The sequence below is a fragment of the Mercurialis annua genome, linkage group LG3, assembly GCF_937616625.2.
Source record: "Mercurialis annua linkage group LG3, ddMerAnnu1.2, whole genome shotgun sequence".
NCBI lineage: Eukaryota > Viridiplantae > Streptophyta > Magnoliopsida > Malpighiales > Euphorbiaceae > Mercurialis > Mercurialis annua.
In genome coordinates, this window is record NC_065572.1 from 65,834,403 (window position 1) to 65,854,744 (window position 20,342).

Genomic DNA, 20,342 nt, shown 5'->3' on the forward strand with positions numbered 1-20,342 from the left:
TTAAAAAAATAAATAATGGAATTTGAATATTTGAACCAAACACACAATATTAATTACTTTGTTAACCTTGCATTTTAGATTCACAATTGCAATTTAGTCTAGTTATATACATGTTGGAATAAATGTTCATTACTAATAGTTTTGACCTACTAATTAAATTATACTCCTCTGTTTAATTTAGAAGTCCACCTTTCATTTTGAAATATTTAACTTTAAAAGTCATATTTTTAATTTAAAATGATTTAATTTTATATTATATTCTTATATTCTTTTTTAAACTTAAAATAAAGGCAAAATTCATCAAGAGTTCATGTATTAAATCATTTTTATTCAGAAAGTTCATGTACTAAATTTTTATTTTTCTAGTCCTCTATTTATCTAATCTTTTATTTTTATGCCCTTGTGCGTTATCAGAGAAAAATTGAGTTTGGAGAAAAACTAAAAAATGACACAAAAAATGAAAATTAAGTAAGTAGAGAGATTGAACGAATAAACAAAACAATACATAGGCTTTCTCAATAAAAATAGTATATTACAGGAACCTTCGGATGAGTGCAACCTAAAATAAATTATAGGCCAAATGTCTCAAAAAGGCCAAACCTTTCATAAAAGTTTCACAAAAGTCCTGACCTTTCAATTTTGTCGATTTTGGCCAAAAATAAATTATTTGGTTTCAATTGTGGCCAACTCTCAATTTGATTTCAATTTGCCTATGTGGAGCCTATGTGACGCCTATGTGGCATGCCAAATATTGAAAGGTCAGGACTTTTGTGAAACCAAATAATTCATTTTTGGCCAAAATCGACAAAATTGAAAGGTCGGGACTTTTGTGAAACCAAATAATCAATTTCTGGCCAAAATCGACAAAATTGAAAGGTCAGGACTTTTGTGAAACTTTTGTGAAAGTTTTGGCCTTTTTACAACATTTGGCCTAAATTATATAGAAAACTTTGTTACCATTAATAAAGATGAAATTAAAAAATCGGTATAAATGCTCTTTTAATATCCATTTAAAATTAAATAAAACTTTTGAAATAGAACTTCACATCTAAATGCACTTTGCTATTATGGTATATGAGGCGAATATTTGTTTAGAATATAGCTATCAACTGCTTTAGAATCTGCTCCATTTTGTTACTATAAAATGTAATTTTTTTAAAGTGATAATAAATCTTCTATTATTGCTAAGTGGTTCTATAATGTAAAAATGGATAATTCTCAATTTATAAAGTTTTTTCTAAAAAAATATTGTCGGTGTGGAAGTACAGTTAAGCTAATTCTGGTACATAAAAACAAAATTGGATGATTTAAAACAAAAGGAATATATAAAGGAGAAATTTCTATAAAATCTTAGTTATATATGTGATATGATTAGGTTGCTCTAAAGTCTAAATATATAATACTAATTTAACCAATATTATTTGGCTGCTTATATCATTAATTGGAGGTTGAAGCTTACTTATCAACTCATTAACTCAATTGATACATTATTATTTCATATCTTAAGATTAAATATTAAACAATACATTTTGTGGCTTTAATTTAATTGTGCATAAATCATTCATCTCTATCCATAAGAGATTATTTTCAATAAGAAAATAAGTGACAGAGACACATGTTTTTTCATGAATTTCCAAACCCTATTTTAGATAATTAGTTGATCAATTTATATTATTAAAGTCATTGAGACACAAGTTTTTCTTCAAATTATTAATCTTGATTTGTATTATTAGGTGAACTCTTGGAAGGAAATTGACTATTTTTGTATAGCAAAGAGAAGACATGTCGTTACTCATCGGTACTATCTTTAAGAGTAATTTATTCTAACAGTCCATGGATTATTGTGTCTCTGAAACGTTCATAAACTTTAATCTATACCCCAATTGACTCTAAATTTCTATTTAATATTTTGATTGCCCATACAGTTATTCTCATTATCATTTTTGTTAATTTTAATAATATAGCATGCCAATTATTAACGTATAAATTTGAATTGTTGTCACAATGTGCCATACCATTATATTTTTGCGGTTTGGATTCGATTATGATTTCATTGTTTATTTTGTTCAATACAGTCATTATTTTTTTAACTTTGCTTTGATATGCTATTTTGTTTAGGCATGATCATGAATTTAGTTGCTTTGCGGTTTGGTTTCGGTTATGATTTATTGTTTTATTAGTTCAATACTGTCATTGTTTTTTTACTTTTTTGTTTAGGCATGATTCTTAATAGTTGCTTTGTTGTTTTGTTTCGGTTATGAATTCACTGTTTAATTGGTTTAATACAGTCAATGAATTTTACTTTGATTTACTGGTTTTCTTTGGTATGATTCTTTATTTAGTTGCTTTGCGGTCTTGTTTCGATAATAAATTCACTATTACTTGGTTTAATACTGTCATTTCTTTTTCTGGCATGATACCACCATTTGTCTTTGCTTATAAAATGATAATGGATTTAGCTCAATTGAATGATGAATTACAAAATAGAAGTAAGAAGCTCATTTTAGAAATGCCAACTATGGTGATTACTCTTGCTTCTAGACTTGTTGCCGCGTCGTCGATTGCTCTTGTTGCTGCGCCAATGATTTCTCATATTGCTGTTGCGCCTCCAATAGTTCCCCCTGTTGTAGCTGCGCCTCCTGTGGTTCCTCCTGTTGTGTTGCTGCTGCCTGAAATATCCGAAAACCTCTCCTGTCAAACCCACAACCTTTCTTGCCGAACCAATAGCATATCGTGCAGAACTAGCAACTTATCCTGTGCATAATTTGACAGATATAATCACAGGATCTTTCAGTGATATATTTTCTTCCCTGATTTTGTAGGCCGAAGCAAATGACTCTGCAATGTGGAACTTCAGAACTCATTATGCATTTCTACTGAAGATTGAAGAATTCCAGTACTGATCCTGTTTATCCTTGTTAGTCGTACTCAAAAATTTCAATATGTATTTTTTTACTCCGCAGTTTCAAATGTTGTTTAAAAAACACAATTTGAAATTATTTTAGAAACTGTTTTATAAACAGTTTTTAATGGGGTTTCAAGCGGTTTTTAAAAAAATTGGGTTAAAAAGTTGTTTCTAATTTTGTTTTCAAAGGTTTCAAACAGTTTCTATATGCATATTTTTGAAACCGTTTCCAAAACAGTTTCAAACCATTTTTTAAAAGAAAAACGGAGTATTTTTACTAATTTTCAGAGTAGAAAAATAAATTAAAAAAAAGAATAGAAAAAGAATATTTCTACTCTGGAATACTTTTCCCAAATATTTTTAAATATAGTATATTTTTGACAAATGCTCATGAAAAACAGACAACTATTTAAAATTGAAATTGTATCCTTGGCGCGCCAAAACAATTACTTTAATAAACTTCTCAAGCAAAAACCAATGGCAAAACAGAAAGCAGTTGATCAATGACTAACCTCATTAACAAACTCGTCTCCTATTTACCAAAACAATTTAATCAATCCTTTAACTCAATTCAACAGCTCGAAACCCAGATTTTCAACTCGCTCAGTTCTTGCTCCAATCTCTCTCAGATCGAACAAGTTCACGCCCATATTCTCTTCCATGGATTTGCCCAAAACTCGTATATTATCACTAAGCTTGTCCGTAAACTTACTGCTCTCAATATCCCCATGGACCCTTATCCTCGGTCTATTTTTAACCGGGTTATAGTTCCTAACCCGTTTCTTTATTCTGCTGTGATCAGAGGCTATTCAATGCAAGGGTTGTTAACTGAGTCGGTTAAAGTTTATAGTTTAATGAGAATTGATAATGTTAGGCCGGTTTCTTTTACGTTTACTGCAATTTTTAAGGGGTGTATTGCGGTTCTTGATTTAGGTTTAGCGAGACAAATGCATGGGCAGTGTGTTTTGATTGGTGGGGTTGGGTTTGATTTGTTTGTTGGTAATAGTTTGATTGATTTATATGTGAAATGCGGGGTTTTGGAATGTGCACGTAAGCTGTTTGATGAAATGCCTGTGAAGGATATTATTTCTTGGACGGAGATAATTGTGGCTTATGCTAAAATTGGGGATATGGATTCTGCTCGTGAGTTGTTTGATGGGTTGATTGTGAAGGATATGGTGGTTTGGACTGCTATGGTTACTGGTTTTTCGCAGAATGCTAAGCCCAAAGAGGCGATTCGGTTTTTTGAGAGAATGCAAGAGGCTGGTGTTGAAGTTGACGAGGTTACTTTGATTGGCGTTATTTCGGCTTGTGCGCAATTGGGTGCAGCGGAGTATGCTTTTTGGGTTCACCATATTGCTGAGAGTATACATGGGTATTTCACGGGTTATAGTGTTGTCTTGGGATCAGCATTGATTGATATGTATTCGAAGTGTGGGATTGTTGATTATGCTTATGCAGTTTTTGAAGGATTGAAGGATAAGAATGTGTTTTCTTATAGCTCAATGATAAAGGGTTTTGCTATGCATGGACATGCTGTTGCTGCGATTAATTTGTTTAATGAAATGGTGAAAACTGAGGTAAAGCCGAATGAGGTTACATTAATTGGAGTGCTTACGGCCTGCGTTCATGCACGTATGGTGGAAGAAGGTTTGGACATATTTAGGTCAATGGAAAATCATTTTGGCGTTAAACCATCGTATAAAATTTATACTTGTGTAGTGGATTTGCTTGGACGAGCTGGTCGTTTGAATGAAGCAATGGAACTTATTAAAACAATGCCAGTTGAACCCCAAGCAGAAGTTTGGGGTGCACTGCTTGGAGCTTGCCGTGTCTATAGAAACCCTGACATGGCTACAACGGCTGCTAGACATTTGTTTGAGCTTGAACCTAGTAGTATCGGAAATTATGTCATTCTTTCTAACATATATGCATCTGCTGGAAGGTGGCAGGATGTCTCATGGGTAAGGAAGTTGATGAGAGAGAAAGGTTTGAAGAAGAATCCTGGATGTAGCTGGATTGAGACCAAAAAAGGAGTAATTCACGAATTCTTTTCAGGCGATATGACTCATTTTATGTCTACTGAAATTAAGCAAGTGTTGATGAATCTTCTGGATAGATTGCAAGCTAATGGATACCAGCCGAATCTAAGCTCTTTACCTTATGATTTGAGTGATGAAGAAAAAAGACGTATATTAATGACTCATAGTGAAAAATTGACTTTGGCCTTTGCATTGATCAGTTTGGATCCTGGTTGTACTGTAAGGATTATGAAGAACTTGCGGATCTGCGAGGATTGCCACTTATTTATGTGCGGTGCATCCAAAATTGTAGGGAGGGAGATTGTTGTGAGGGATAACATGATATTCCATCATTTCCGCGGGGGAACATGCTCCTGTGGTAATTTTTGGTGATTGAAGTTAGGAATTAAATGTTGTTTGAGATCACATATAATTACATGATGGTCAGTTCCAGTGTGATAACCAGGCATCGGTGCACATACTTTGTGCCGCGAAATTCTATTAATCCATGCAAATGGTTCCACTGCGTACCAATTTTGCATAGATGATATGTTTTTTACAGAGTTGGAGGCACTTCAATCCTCAAATTTGTTACCTGGTACTAAAGACATGGCATGATGCAAGTCATACGAGTGCAAGTTTTGCATATTCTACTATTTAGGTATACAAATTCACTTTTTCTGACCTAAATATGCTTCTATCAGGATATTGTACAGCTTTATACGTATTAACTTAAACTTTTGCAAACTGCAGCAATGAAGCCGAGAACCAAACCAGGATATCAAATGAAGCATGAAGAGCACGTGATGGCTTCATCTTGGCTCCAAACTGGCAAAAATGTCTGCACAAAGAATTGGATGCCTTTGAGAAAGGATGTCTTTCGGTTAGCTGAAAACTGCATACTTACCTTTGCAACTTCTATAATTCCAAACTCTACTTTTTTCTTATAATTATTAACCAAGCTGAATATCCTGATTTCATTTTATTCTATAACTTGTTTCAGTTGCCTTGTTATCTCTTCATAGAGCTAGGATGTGCAAAATCAAACCAAACTGAATAAACAAACCAAAATTTTCAGCTCAGTTTGGTTTGAAATTGTATAATATTTGGTGTTTACGGTTTGGTTTAGTTTTGAAAGTAAACGAGCTGATCATGTTATTGAATATGAGATAGAGGCCGTGCTAGGTTCATCTAGACTAACGAACAAGCTCGAGTCGTGCTTTCATTGAGCTGAAAACGAACTCGTTTACAGTTTACCTAAGAAATAAAGGAGCATGTCGGTTTATTCATCAGGTGGAACCTAAGAACCCATCACCTTTCCGATATTCGGCAGTGGAAGGTATTTTCTATTAACTAAATTAAACACACAGTCATGTGAAGTTTCTTTATTTCAAAGCATCAAATCCTACTAAGTTTGTTCAAAATCAGCTGTTCTGCTGTTTCTGCCTACTGCAATTGGCATTTCTGGCTTATCTTATGTACTGACATTAGGTTGGTTAGTGATTAAAATAATTGAGTTTAACCGTTTTAAGCAGTTTGTAGATTCTTTACAGCAGGCAAAATGGTTGAAAACTATAAGATGCGGCGGTCCAATTTATATTCTATACAAAATCTGCAGATTCTTGACGCTTATTTGACAGTTTGCTATGATATAGAATTGTTGATTTTTGTTTGTTTCTTAGTTATTCGTTGTTTACTGAGCCGGAAGAGACGAAGATGACACTCACTAATGGACATTTCTTCTGTATATGATAACCAATTTTAACTAACAATGAGATTTGACAAAATTGATGTCTAATGTCCTTAAACCTTTGATTTATGTTTGTTTAAGCACTAAATAATGTGAAAATGGTAAGTAAATTAAGTTTGATTAACATAATTTTTTTTTATTAACTTACAATTTCATATGCACTAAGTAGTGTATTTATACTCATTTGTGTCCATCAAACAAAATTCTAATTGAGATTGGATAAAGTATAAAGTACTACTACTTGATAAATGATTAATATATTTGATTATTGCATTTCTCCAAAACTTTGAAAAAAGAAATGTGTGGTTATGTGTTGAAGAAGGTGATTTGTTATCAAGAAAATAGAAGTTTAATGTTTGACTTCACTATGTAATTTTACTAATTTTAATTACTAATTTTATAAAACTAGTGGAATAAGTTTAATGTTTGACTTCACTATGTAATTTTGGCAAATTAACTAAAATTAAAAAACCTTTATAAAAGAATGCACTGGATGATTTTATGTTGGCATCTTTCGGCCTCCACGGTGGATGATTTTATGTTGTTACTATGAAGACGGCCACTTCTTTCTTTCTTTTAACTCCATAAACTTTCCAAACTGATGAACCACTAAACCGACTGAACCGTAATATTGGCCGGTTTTATAAATTAATTATGCTTTTTTTTACTTCACAGTTTGGATATATGATATTAGTTTTAATTATACTTTACTTTTAAAAGCTAGACAATTCATACGACTTTATTCTCTTTTTTCCTTTCATTACTTTCATTTTTTTTAATTGAAAATAAACCATTTTTTTATTAAAAAACATTTTTTTTTGTTAATTAAATACTCTTTCTGTCTTAATAGATTTGCACTTTTTTATTTTTCTTATCTCAAAATTTTTGTCTGTTCCTAAAAAATAATAATGTTTAAACTAATTTCTCTATATTATTTTTATTTAAAATTAACTAATGAATCATTATTTATTTTAATCTATTGATACATATAAGAAAATGAGCATTGTTGACTATAGTATATAAGGATACAGTAAAAAAAAAAATTAAAATATTAATTATATATTTTTAAATTGTGATAATGAAAAAAGTATACAATTCTATTGGGACAGATAGAGTATAAAATATATAATGAAATTTGTTTGTTAACGATAAAAGAGTCAAATCAATTTTCATTATGCCTTTTTTTTATTTAATGCTTCCTTCATTTTAAAATGATACTTTAGACAAACAAACAAAGAAAATTTTTTTATTGGTTTAAATTAGTTTTTTTATCTGTTTATTTAATTTTATACTTTAATAATTTTTTAAATATATAAATAGTATATTTTTTATCAGATATAAATAGTAATTTTTTTTATTAGATATAAATAGTATATTGATGATTAAATTTTTTATTAGTGTATTGTGCAAATAAATTAACCAGTCTAATTTATTTTGCATTGATATAAAAATATTTATTTAATATTATAACATGGAGCAATTAATTTATTTGGGATTACATACATACATACTATATATGACAAATAAGACATTTAGATCTTATATAATTTACTAATAAAAGATGTTTTATAATTTAAAATACCAAAAACAATAAGGTGATATGTCAATTCAGAACAAAAAAAAATAATCACTTTCAATTAAAAAGTATACTTTTCATTGAATTTAATATTAAAGATGCTTATTTATTTTTATGTAATGTGTAGCATTAAGATATTCTACTCCCTTCACTCCGATCTCCAATTAATAGACTTATTTAACTTACAAATAGTAATGTTTATAATTAAAGTTATAATAACTACATAATATTTTTGTTAATTATTAAATCATTCATCATTCGAATGCAGTTTATTAAAAGTGATTCAGAACAACTCAAAAAATGCATATAAAATGATTTTAATGTTAAAATTATGAAAAATCATTAAATAATGTTTTTACTAAAACAATACTCATAGATTTAATTTTTAGTTGGATAAACTTAATTTAGTTAAGGGAACTCTAAATATTTATCTAGTCAATAAACTTCTAAATTAAAATAAGCTATACTTTTGAACACAAAAAATAAAAATCAGCCTACTAATTATAGATGAAAGAATTATTTGATTTAGTGATAAAAATTATGTATTTAATTTTAAAATATTTTGTTTGAATTTCTTCTTCTGTTTGGAGAAGGAAAGAAACATTATCTTATGCTTCTAGAAAATACAGCTCTAAAATTAGCTGCTTCTATTATTTTTGGACTAAATTTGTTTAGTGGTTGGTGGTATTTAGGAAATTTTGTGTTTTTTTTAGAAACCACGTTCGACTTGTTGATGGTCAATCTGATTTGAGTTGAATTAAAAGTTGAATACGGTTTCTCTTTAAACCGAAAAACTATAGATTTTAAAATTATTAAAGCTGTTAAATCATATAATATTTTATTTATTAGTTAGAATATGCTATAATTATGAATTTATTAATTAATCTTGTTATGTTTTTAATCGGTTGAATCAATATTTGAATCGGTTGAATAGTGAATGAATCGGCCATTGATGACCACATCGGTTTGACCACAAATTCGATTATTAAATCACTATATTTTGGTCAAAGTCAAAAATAAAAAAAAAAGAATCAAGAAATCGAGCGGCTAAGATTATCAGAGAGAGTGATATAAATGAATCAGAGACGTCTAAATTGGAAGTTTTAGTTTTGGCGGAGAAGAAGAAAAGAAAACACGTAGAGAAATATAGTCCGTATGGGGAACGAAAGGTTACAGACACGACACCCAAACCCCAACACCAAACCTTCACTTTGTTTTGATTAACTCACTCCTCTCGTCTTCTTCTATTTTCACTTTCACATTCAAAACACTCTCTTTCACCTCGTACTTTGTCTTGGTTGATGCAATGTCCGGCGAAGGCGACCAAACGACGCCGTCTCTTGTGCCTTTAGAGGGTCTTCAAGACGTCGAGGATTATGTTTGGGTAAATTTGAATTCTTTTTTTCTTTTGATTTTACTCTTTGAATGTCTGTCTGTTTGAGTGATTGGTTACCCAGAAAATGCAGGAAAATTTATTCTAAATTAACAACTTGACATGCGTGTTTTGATAAAAAAGCTGTCTTTTAAAAAAAAAATTTAAATCGGACAGTATGTAATTTTATGCATTTTCTTGGAAGCCAAACAGTACAGAGGCATCATTGTTATTATTGTCCTTGATTTTGTTTCTTTTTGTTTGTTTGTTTTGGTAAAGTGTTTCCCAGCTCATAACAGTTTCTGATACATACACTGATTGTAATTTTTATTTGTTTCTATTAACTTGTCTTTTCGCTTACTGCTATACTTGCCGAGAAATCCGAGGTTCAATTTTTGATCAAATTTCCAATCTTTTCCTCTCCTTTTTAACCTTAAATTTTTAAAAGAATCTAGGAATTATTTGGATAGTAATTTATTATTTATGCAGAAAATAATTGTGCTTTGCAAAAGGGGATAGCTTTTTTTGTGCTGTCACTTTCTGGGAATTTTATGACTATTCAATAGCTTTAATGCTGTTGCCATTTCTCAATTGTTTTTGATAATGCAATAATTTATGTTTGTGAGTCTCAAATAGAGAAATCTTGAATTTATTGTAGGCCAATGAAGGCGGATCATCATTGTCATGGGATAGGTTTAGTCATGTTTTTGATCTGGTTCAGAATGGGAATAAGGCATTCCGGGAGAATCGTTTTGAGGAGGTAAATATTTCTGGCCAGTTATGCAGAAGATGAATTGTTTTGTTTTACTACTTTCTTCATTTTGGTGGTTAGAAAAAAATATTCGAAATTTGCTTTATTTGCAGCAATTCTGAACTTAGACCGCCTCTTTTGGGGGCTAAATTTTGGCTCGAAGTAGATTATATGGTGTAAATATTGTTTTTAAGTTGAATTGAGGATGATTAATCTTCTCTGATCAGGCAATTAATTGTTACTCAAGGGCCAATAATGTTAAACCTGGAGATCCTGTCATTCTTGGAAACAGGAGCGCTGCTTATAGCAGGTTTGGCTTCATTTGATACAGTAATTGTGTGTTCCTGCTTATTATATCATTCATTGTGTTGGCTTCTTGATTTTTTCAATGTGCTACAATAGTATGACCATTCATGTATCACATGGAAGTACTTTGATCTTTACATTGATTACTATAACGGGTTTTGTTGCAATTGCAACATTTTTTTTAACCAGGATTAGCCAATTCCTGAAACATAGACCTCCTTCTGCTTCTGAATATAAACCACTTAGTGGACTGGATCCTACTATACATGCTGAAGTATGTCTTCTCTCTAAATTTGGAAATATTATTTATCTCATTTAAAATATTTTCTGAAGTATAATTATGTTCTTTTATTTAATGTATAATTTCAGCTTGCTCTGAAAGATGCCGAGAAGGTGATGAATCTCAGAAGCAGTTCAGTGAATTCGTACATATTAAAATCTAGTGCTCTTATCCTGGTAAGATCAAATTGAAGTTTCGCTCTATGTCTCTCTCTTTTTCTCCGAGGGTTCTTTACTTTAACATTCAACCTGCAATCTGGATTGGCAGTTGGAACAATATGAGCTAGCTCGGGATGTTATTCTTTCAGGCCTTCAGGTTGATCCTTTTAGGTATTGCATTATTTGCCCTGCTGCTCCATTACTTTTAAAACTCTTAAAAGATACTTATTCCCTTTTCCATACAAATAATAAGTTTATAGTTTATTTCATATAGATTTAGACAATAACGCTTTTGTAGTTAAAATAGTGTATTTTCCCCATGATATCCTTAATTAACAATAAATTTCTCTCTTTCCAATTTAGTATAATATGAAACCAGCTAATAAATCCTAGTTTTGAAAAAAAAAATGGCCTGTATTTTGGAGAAGGATTAAGAAGGAAAGTAAGCCTGTTATTATGGGATAGAGAGCGCATAAGGTTTTATTATATGGTTCATTTACAACTTACGTGCTGTAGAATGGTCTACTACCACCATGCCATTTGCTCTTTGTGTGTACTATATGTTTTTTTCCCTCTTCTGCTGAGTACTGTGTAATTTGTAGCAATCCTCTTCGGGCTTCTCTTCAGAATTTGGAGAAAATGGCAGCCAGCACATCGAGGAGAAGCTACAGCAAGCCTGAACGTAGTGATGAATTTGATTGCACGCTCTGCCTAAAGTTACTGTATGAACCTGTTACAACTCCTTGTGGGCATTCTTTTTGCCGCTCATGTCTTTTTCAGACCATGGATTGTGGTCAGTGTTTCTAGCTTTTTATGCCACTTCAGCAACAGTATAATATCTATTATGTTTACTGACCATATTATCATGTCAGGTAATAAATGTCCATTGTGTAGAACCGTTCTATTTATCAGTCCCAGAACATGTGCAGTCAGGTAATGTTCTTATCGAATAGCAATAATTTTCTTTTTTGTGCTTGGATTGCATTATGAAAGAGGTGCACGAGTCATGTAAATTCTGTCTGCAATTTTAATTTAGCTCTTGTGATTGGTCTTAATTTAAAGCAGCCATGAGTGGCAATCATCTAGGAAATCTAGTGTGGGTACTGCATCAAAAAATGCATGATGAGAAGCATCCTATTGCCCGACTGAAAGTATATAAACTAATATCTTCAGTCTTGGTGATGTGGAGATTTATTGTTTTAATATCAAAGATTTAGCTGTTGAGAACACCTTTTATGTGGGAAAAGTTATGGTCTCAGAATTTTATTTGTAGCATGATTTAACATGCATGCCAAGCAATTGATGAGTAGTGTGAACCGTAATTTCCTTCTTGAAGTTGTTCTTGCAGTTAATTGTCATTTTCACAATTTCAATAATTCTAAAGCACTTGTTATAGACATTTTTAAGTTCTTTATTTGAAAAATGTACTTTGTTGTTGTTTTTTTTTGTGTTCTTGGCAATAAGCAACACCTCTTTCCTTTCGTCATGTTGGTCCCTAACAGTGAAATCTGCAAGCTGGAAAATTTGCAATAAGTAAAGAGAAGGATAACATAAAGCTTAAAAACTTCAATATTTTATGATATTTTTTTAATTTTTACAGTGTGACGTTAAACAACATCATAGAAAAGAATTTCCCAGAGGAATTTGCTGAGAGAAAGCATGAACATAAAAGTTTGACGAACTTTGGTGCTGATCTGATCCCTCTTTTTGTAATGGATGTTGTTATCCCATGTCAGAAGTTTCCACTGCACATATTTGAACCTCGATACAGACTAATGGTGAGTTGATCATTGAATTGATAATCTAAAGTTTGACTATTTCATCACATGAAAGTATTAAGGTGGGTATATCATTATCTTGTGTTATGTGTATCTAAAAGAAGGATTACCAGTGTTTGTGATTGTGTACTGTGCTTAAATGAAATGTGAATCTAAGAAATATCAATTTTTAAGATCACAGTTGCAATTATGTCTACTGTAAATTTGGTGGCATGTATGTAATAATGAGATGTCCATGTTACTACTTCTATGTTTTCCAAGTTTTGATTCTGATCCTTTAATAAGAATTTTATTTCAAATTATTGATTATTAAAAGCTTCAAGTTATTTATTTCGATTACTATTCTTTGGATGCAAAGTTAATGTTAATTCTCATTTTTTTACATTATTATGACAGGTGAGGAGAATCATGGAAGGGAATCGTCGCATGGGAATGGTAGATTGTTGACACTGGTCCTTTTCTTCTCCTCTTTTCTCCTTAAGGGCTGTTGCATAGCCTGGAAACCTTTTACCATTGAATTTTTTTTGTGATTATGCAGGTTATCCGTGACTCTAATACAGGATCAATAGTTGACTTTGCCTGTGAAGTGGAGATTACAGAGTAGGTCATTTGTTCATTTTGTTTTAGTTATGGAGAACCATTCAACTGTTTAGTCTTTAGACTTTTCTCGTGTTTATTTTTTTATTTCTTCTTTTCTAAACATAACAATGTTCTGAATCACTGATCGTCGCTTGTAGGTGTGAGCCACTTCCTGATGGGCGATTTTATCTAGAGGTATGAATGCTCCTCTTTCTTTTCCGTGTAAATTAGAAATCTGAAACATAATGAACCACTTTGAAAATGATGTATTTGAGTATATCTTTGGTATTTTAGAAGTGGCAGGGCTGTGTACTTGATGAACTACTTTACAGGATTTATAAAAATATTAGTATGCAGGACTGGAACCTTAACCTGCCATTAGATGGCCTTTATTTTATTTTATTTCTGTTTGTGACTACTGGGTAAAGAATACAACACTTGGAAACTTGAAAAATCTGAATGTACAGGATCTAGACCTTACATATTTATGTTGATTCCTATGTGATAAAAAATCTTTTTCTTTTGCAGGTTGAGAGTCGTCGTAGGTGTCGCATCCTTCGATCCTGGGATCAAGATGGGTGAGCTTGGTCTTTTCTATTATGTTATTTCAATAGCTAGGAATATTAATAGAAGCTATATAAATTAAGCTAGCCTTCACGTCCTTATTTTTTTCTTTTTCTTCCATTATCGATGCAGGTATCGTGTTGCGGAGGTTGAATGGGTACAAGATGATCCTTCAGCAAGGAAAGCAGAAGTATGATTTCTTTTCTTTCTCATCATCAATATCCTTTCCTTGTTCTTTTGGTGCCTATAGATTTTCAAATGTTAAATGGTGGGAAAATGTTTTTAAAGTTTATGATACTTGGTTAGATTAATATCTACATTTTTTGACATAAACATTAATTTCATCAAATTTAATTAATCATGTTACCTTCTATTAGTTCTTGTACTTTTATGATATCATAGCAATTAAAAATGGGTTCAATTTTTTTAGGAGGGTATAAGAATAAAATGTGTTCGACTCGTTTGAGTTTCTTTAAACTTACATGGGATGGAGGCTTTGTTTAAGTTTAGCTGTTCCTCAGATTTCATTACTCCTTGGTGTACATGAAAAGCGAGGGTACCTCTCTCCTTAACAATTATCCGAAGGGATTTAGACCTCAGATCTTGATCATGAAAGTTCTAATTTTGCAATACAGGAAATATTTCGCCTTATGTTACATGTTATTGGTCTGTGATTCATTTCTGTTCGTTTTCAGTTACAGGAAATTACAAATAACGCAGCAGAATATGCCCAGTCTTGGTTAAGGAGGGCAAAGGATGCTGCAAGACAAGGTAAACACTTGGGGTGAAAGCAAAGAATTATGACCTGTGCATGTTCCCTTAATTGTTCCTTGTTTATTCCTCTACAATTTTTATTGTGCTACCACAATGAAATATATCTAGGGACATAATTTTCTTTAATACATTGTTTGTTACCACAATGGAACAATCAGGGGAAAGGCGACGAGTGTGGTTTTTGGGCTGGGAAAAAGTGATAAATATGTTTTTGTGGTAAAAAAATGTTGCACCAAGCTATGTTACCTATGGACATTATTTCCTGATATCATGTTCTTGCTGGTTATTTCACTGACTACTGTTCTTAAGTTTAAGATGGCAGTAGAAATTATTCCTTTTGATGCTATATGTCATAGTAAGACTATAAAGTGTTATTTTGATGAGATTTGATTGCCACTTGCTGTATTAGGTATTTAGTACAAAGAAGATGCTTGGATTTTAAATGATGTTTTCCATTATGTTTTCCTATTTCGTGTGCTCAGATCGAAGAAGACTCGAGAGACTATTAAATGTAGAAGCAATGATGCCCACGCCATTAGATCCCGAGCGCTTTAGTTTCTGGGTATTTTTCCTTGATTATTTTAAGTATGTGATCAACTGTGATAGTGATGTACATTCTGATATTGATCTATGGTTGCATTTAGCTTGCTACTTTATCAGAAAGGAGACCTGATGAAAGATTGGAGCTCCTGCGATTAAGGGATACAGAAGAGGTATACAATCCATCTTTAACCTTTTAAGGAATTATTCAATACATTTTAATTGGTCTGCCAGACTGTTACTTACCATCAACCTTACATTATTCGTTGCCCATTCTATCCAAGAAAACTCATGCCTAGACCCGGTTTATGGTGGATCACTCTCACAGTGAACTCTACTATTCAACGGTAATGGAATTCTTATGAGAGTGATCCATGATGGATCGGTCTAGGCAAAGAATTCGTATTTACCGATTATGGTTATCACCGAAAGCTGAGATACTATGTAGTATCTAGAATTACCATGTTTGATGATTTTTTTTTAACTGCTTCGGTTTGTGATTTCGTTGTGCAGAGAATAAAACGTGGATTGGTGTATCTGAGAGCTGCAGAACAAGGCTGCAGTGTGCAATAATAAGAGTTGTATATATAAAAAGAACCATTTACCAAAATCAATACTTATAAATTTATATTCTTTGATTCACATGTGTGTGGATCCTATTCTTTTTGTATCAATTCACTTCTTATACTATCAAATCAGTCCTTATATTTGCATTCGTGCGTATAGATAACTTTAGTTTCTGCTCAGCACTGTCTATTTTTATATAATTAGTCTTTTGATAAAATAAATAAAGCAAAGGGTTAACCCGGTCCTCGAACTTGTGTCTCGGGTCAAATAAGTTGTTTTTAATTAATCATATTTCAGAACTTGTGTTTTAGGGATAAGTAAGCTGCTTTTAACTTTTAAATTCTAAATATTGTGTTTTTTTTCCAAGGTGTTTCGGGGTTAAATAACTCATAATCTGTATATTTAAAATGCTGTATATTTTAAATATGTGATGTATTTGATTTTAAGATATAAATTTAAAAATTCTATTGATTAAAAAGGTTAAAAGTGCTTTGATCTCAAGATACAAGTTTGGGAGCTCGGTTGACCTTCCAAAATAAATATCATCATCTGAAATTGAAGCTAATAGAATATCAGTATGCTGCTATATCAACCCCTGATTAGTAACTTAATTCAGTAAAAAATGATGAAATTTATTTAAATTTAATTGGCATCTTAGTGTCAAGAATGTCATTTTTAGCATTTTGAGTTGGAGTAAATAATATAAGTAGGTGGCATTATGGATAACCTTTTAACTTAACTTCCGTCTTAAACCCACAAATAAAATCCTTAAACTCCACATTCTCTGCATCTAAAAATAGCATAATGGGATGCATGTCATAGCAAATATAACAAAAGATCAAATCTTTAACAATTCAAGAGATAAACCCTCACCTTTTTCCAATACCCATAAGCCAAATAATAAAAAAAAAACAACTAAAAACATTTTGGATGATTAAAAAAGCTGCAGGCTTGGCCCTTTTTTCTGTTAGTTGTAGTAGTTAGAAACTAATAGAGACAATAATAAAAAATCTTTTAAGGTTCAACGCAGAACTCGGTTTCAGTTAAGAATATTGTGTTACTACCAAGTCTTATCTCATCCATCACAAACAAACTTTAATAAACTTAACAAAAATAGAAGCTATTACAATTTTGTTCATCAGACAACCTTGCACGTTCTTCTCTTACTTGCTTCCAACTATCTCTATCTCTATCTCTTATAGTTCACTATTTTTGTCCGAATCACACGCTTCACTTCTTTCTTCCAAACTCCACCATTTCTTTCCTTACATTTTCTTCACAAATGTCAGCTTCTCCTTTTCTTCCTCCTCCTTCACCACCGCGGTCGCCGTCACGGTCCACTAGTTAGTTTTTGTACATTTCTGATAAGATTATGGGGGGATCAAAAACTCGAAAAACTCATACTTTTTTAGTTGTTTTTTTCTTTCTTGTAGTAAATTTTAGTTTTGCTAAAAATGATCTTGCATTTTCTCCTCCTGATAATTTCTTGATCGATTGTGGATCATCTCAGGATACTACTCTTGATGATGGAAGAGTCTTTAAATCGGATTCTTCGACTCGGAGTTATCTTGAAACCAATGAAGAGGTTCAGGTTTCAGCTGATTCTCTTCTTGTAAATACTTCTTCTTCGGCTGTTCGTTTATATAAAACAGCAAGAATTTTACCTTCTGAATCAAAATATACTCTTCATATTTCTCATCCGGGATGGCATTGGATTCGCCTTTACTTCTACCCTCTTCCTCATCCGAAATACAATCTAAATGACGCGGTTTTTACCGTTGCAGCCGACGAATTTGTTCTTTTACATGAATTTTCTGTAAGAGATAATAGTTCTGTCGTTTTCAAAGAATATCTCTTTAATCTTACAGATGAAAGATTTTCCCTCATTTTCAAGCCTATCAAGAACTCTTACGCATTTATCAATGCTATTGAGGTTGTTTCTGCACCTGCCAGCCTCATTTCTGACTCTGCAGCCACACTTCCTCAAGGAGGAACTTTTAATGGTTTGTTTAATTATGCGTTTGAGGTTTCTTATCGGTTGAATGTCGGTGGCGGAATTGTGTCTCCGAAGAATGATACGTTGTCAAGAACATGGTTTCCTGATACACCATTTAACACATTTCCACAAGGAGCTCAAGCTGTGTCTGTTCCTCCGAGTACCGTTAAATTCAGGGAGGGCGGAGCGAGCCCCTACATTGCTCCGCCTTGGGTTTATGCTACCGCCGATCAGATGGCGGATTCTGAGACAGTTCTGCCTAATTTCAATCTCACTTGGGAGATGAGTGTTGATCCAGGATTTTCGTATTTGGTCAGAATGCATTTCTGTGACATTGTCAGCAAGTCTCTTAATGACTTGTACTTCAATGTGTATATAAATGACATGATAGGCGTGTCGAGTCTTGATCTATCATCGCTTACTGGTGGTCTTTCGACAGCTTATTATGCGGATTTTGTTGTCAATGCCTCAGCAATCACCAACAGTTCTGTCAGAGTTCAGGTTGGAACTGCTTCCGGTATAGAGTCAGGATTGGCTAATGCGATTCTGAATGGATTAGAGGTGATAAAGATGAGCAACATAGATGGAAGCTTGAACGGATTTTTCGCTGCAGATGTGTCCCACGGAGTAAGCATAATGAAGATTCTTGCAGGAATTGGGCTAGCAATGGGAGTGTCAGCAATGCTACTTCTAGCAATAAGTTTTATCAGGTGGCAGAAGCGACCTCAGGATTGGCAGAAACGAAACAGCTTCTCATCATGGCTTCTTCCTCTGCAGGGAAACACTAATTCGACATTCTTTTCGAGTAAGAGTGGCTCGAGAAGATCAAGCATGTTCGGTTCGCGTAAAAGCAAGAGTGGCTACTCTGGTTTCTTCTCTAATCAGGGTTTCGGAAGGTATTTCGGGCTCGCTGAATTGCAGAATGCAACTCAAAATTTTGATGAAAAGGCAGTGATTGGTGTAGGTGGTTTTGGAAAAGTTTATATTGGAGATTTGGAAGATGGAACTAAAACTGCTATCAAAAGAGGAAACCATAGTTCGCAGCAAGGTATAAACGAGTTTCAGACAGAAATTCAAATGCTCTCCAAGCTCAGACATCGACACCTCGTGTCGCTCATTGGCTTCTCCGATGAGAATTCCGAGATGATTCTTGTTTATGAGTACATGTCTAATGGCCCTCTCCGCGATCACCTCTATGGCTCGACCCTACCTACTCTATCATGGAAACAAAGACTCGAAATCTGCATCGGTGCAGCTCGGGGATTACATTACCTCCACACGGGTGCATCACAGCCCATTATCCATCGTGATGTCAAAACAACAAACATTCTTCTAGACGAGAATTTTGTCGCGAAAGTTTCTGATTTCGGCCTTTCCAAGGCTGCATCAGTGGATCAAGGGCACGTAAGCACTGCCGTAAAGGGTAGCTTCGGATACCTCGATCCTGAGTACTTCAGGAAGCAACAGCTAACCGAGAAATCCGATGTTTACTCTTTCGGAGTTGTTCTTTTCGAGGTTTTGTGTGCCAGGTCCGTTATAAACCCCGCCTTACCAAGAGAGCAGGTCAGTTTGGCAGAATGGGCAATGCAGTGGCACAGAAAGGGAATGATCGAAAAAATCATTGATCCGAAAATTGTAGGTACCATTAATTCAGGATCCCTGAAAAAATACGTGGAAGCTGCAGAGAAATGTTTAGCAGAATACGGAGTCGACAGGCCTGGAATGGGAGATGTATTATGGAACTTGGAGTATGCATTGCAGCTTCAGGAGGCTTCAAGTGAAGCTGAAGCACTGGACGATAAAAGTACAAATCTGATAGATTTGGAAAAGCCAAGTAAAGCGAATTCAGGAGGGGAATCTGCTGCAACAGCAGTAGCAATAAATGATGATTCTGAAGTAACTGTGGGGTCTCCAATATTTTCTCAGCTAGCAAATGGAAGGTAACGAAAACCAGACATCAAATTGTAAAGAAACCAAATGATCAGTAGCAGTAATACATTGGCAAGTTCTAGATAGTTCTTGATGCTGAAAAAGAAGACATTTTCATGGTTTGAGCTTCCACTTGCATTCCTTGTATGCTATTCAGGATCAAGAATTAGCAGTTTGAGAGATATGGTTAAAGATTGAAGCTTTTGGTTGAGTGTTCTGCAGAATTGACCTTTTTTTTTTTTGATTTAAGCTTCTTTTTTCCCCATTTCATTGAATGTGTTGCAGTTCATTGTAATCTTCTTTTTTCATTTTCGTAGTATTTTGTATTTTTAGAAGCTAGAAAAGCTAGGGTAACTGGCAAAATATAGCAGTAATTTTAAGGGATATTTGTGTATTAAATCCTAACGTCTCACGTTTGTAGCGATATCTTTTAATTTTTGGCATTGTAAAAATAGTTCCTTTCGGTGATGTCATCTTATCCAAAACAGCGCCGTTT

General features: G+C 33.1%; 3 protein-coding genes across 3 annotated transcripts; all 3 read left to right on the forward strand.

Annotated features, from left to right (window-relative positions):
* The first annotated feature begins 3,254 nt into the window (after nt 1-3,254).
* Nucleotides 3,255-6,742, forward strand: LOC126674374 (pentatricopeptide repeat-containing protein At5g44230). Its single transcript, XM_050368820.2, has 2 exons — nt 3,255-5,587; nt 5,680-6,742. Exon 1 carries the CDS (start codon nt 3,409-3,411, stop codon nt 5,317-5,319), a length of 1,911 nt encoding a protein of 636 aa, XP_050224777.1. The 5' UTR covers nt 3,255-3,408; the 3' UTR covers nt 5,320-5,587; nt 5,680-6,742.
* Nucleotides 6,743-9,351: 2,609 nt separating this feature from the next.
* On the forward strand, nt 9,352-16,067 carry LOC126672874 (uncharacterized). Its single transcript, XM_050366822.2, has 18 exons — nt 9,352-9,636; nt 10,283-10,384; nt 10,603-10,685; nt 10,871-10,955; nt 11,051-11,137; nt 11,229-11,290; nt 11,722-11,912; nt 11,992-12,052; nt 12,720-12,897; nt 13,294-13,332; nt 13,436-13,497; nt 13,635-13,671; nt 14,005-14,054; nt 14,173-14,230; nt 14,736-14,811; nt 15,297-15,376; nt 15,459-15,527; nt 15,868-16,067. Exons 1-18 carry the CDS (start codon nt 9,559-9,561, stop codon nt 15,925-15,927), a joined length of 1,458 nt encoding a protein of 485 aa, XP_050222779.2. The 5' UTR covers nt 9,352-9,558; the 3' UTR covers nt 15,928-16,067.
* A 979-nt stretch (nt 16,068-17,046) lies between these two features.
* On the forward strand, nt 17,047-20,227 carry LOC130015363 (probable receptor-like protein kinase At5g61350). The gene has a single exon (XM_056105322.1). The coding sequence runs from the start codon at nt 17,294-17,296 to the stop codon at nt 19,859-19,861; it is 2,568 nt and encodes an 855-aa protein (XP_055961297.1). The 5' UTR covers nt 17,047-17,293; the 3' UTR covers nt 19,862-20,227.
* Nucleotides 20,228-20,342: the final 115 nt, after the last annotated feature.

What these genes read in the sequence shown, in the direction of transcription:
- LOC126674374 (XM_050368820.2), top strand. Translation starts at nt 3,409, where the DNA reads ATGACTAACCTCATTAACAAACTCGTCTCCTATTTACCAAAACAATTT.
- LOC126672874 (XM_050366822.2), top strand. Translation starts at nt 9,559, where the DNA reads ATGTCCGGCGAAGGCGACCAAACGACGCCGTCTCTTGTGCCTTTAGAG. An exon ending in TTTTCAGACCATGGATTGTG is followed by an intron (nt 11,913 to 11,991) that starts GTCAGTGTTTCT and finishes TTATCATGTCAG; the next exon opens with GTAATAAATGTCCATTGTGT. An exon ending in AACCTCGATACAGACTAATG is followed by an intron (nt 12,898 to 13,293) that starts GTGAGTTGATCA and finishes TTATTATGACAG; the next exon opens with GTGAGGAGAATCATGGAAGG.
- LOC130015363 (XM_056105322.1), top strand. Translation starts at nt 17,294, where the DNA reads ATGGGGGGATCAAAAACTCGAAAAACTCATACTTTTTTAGTTGTTTTT.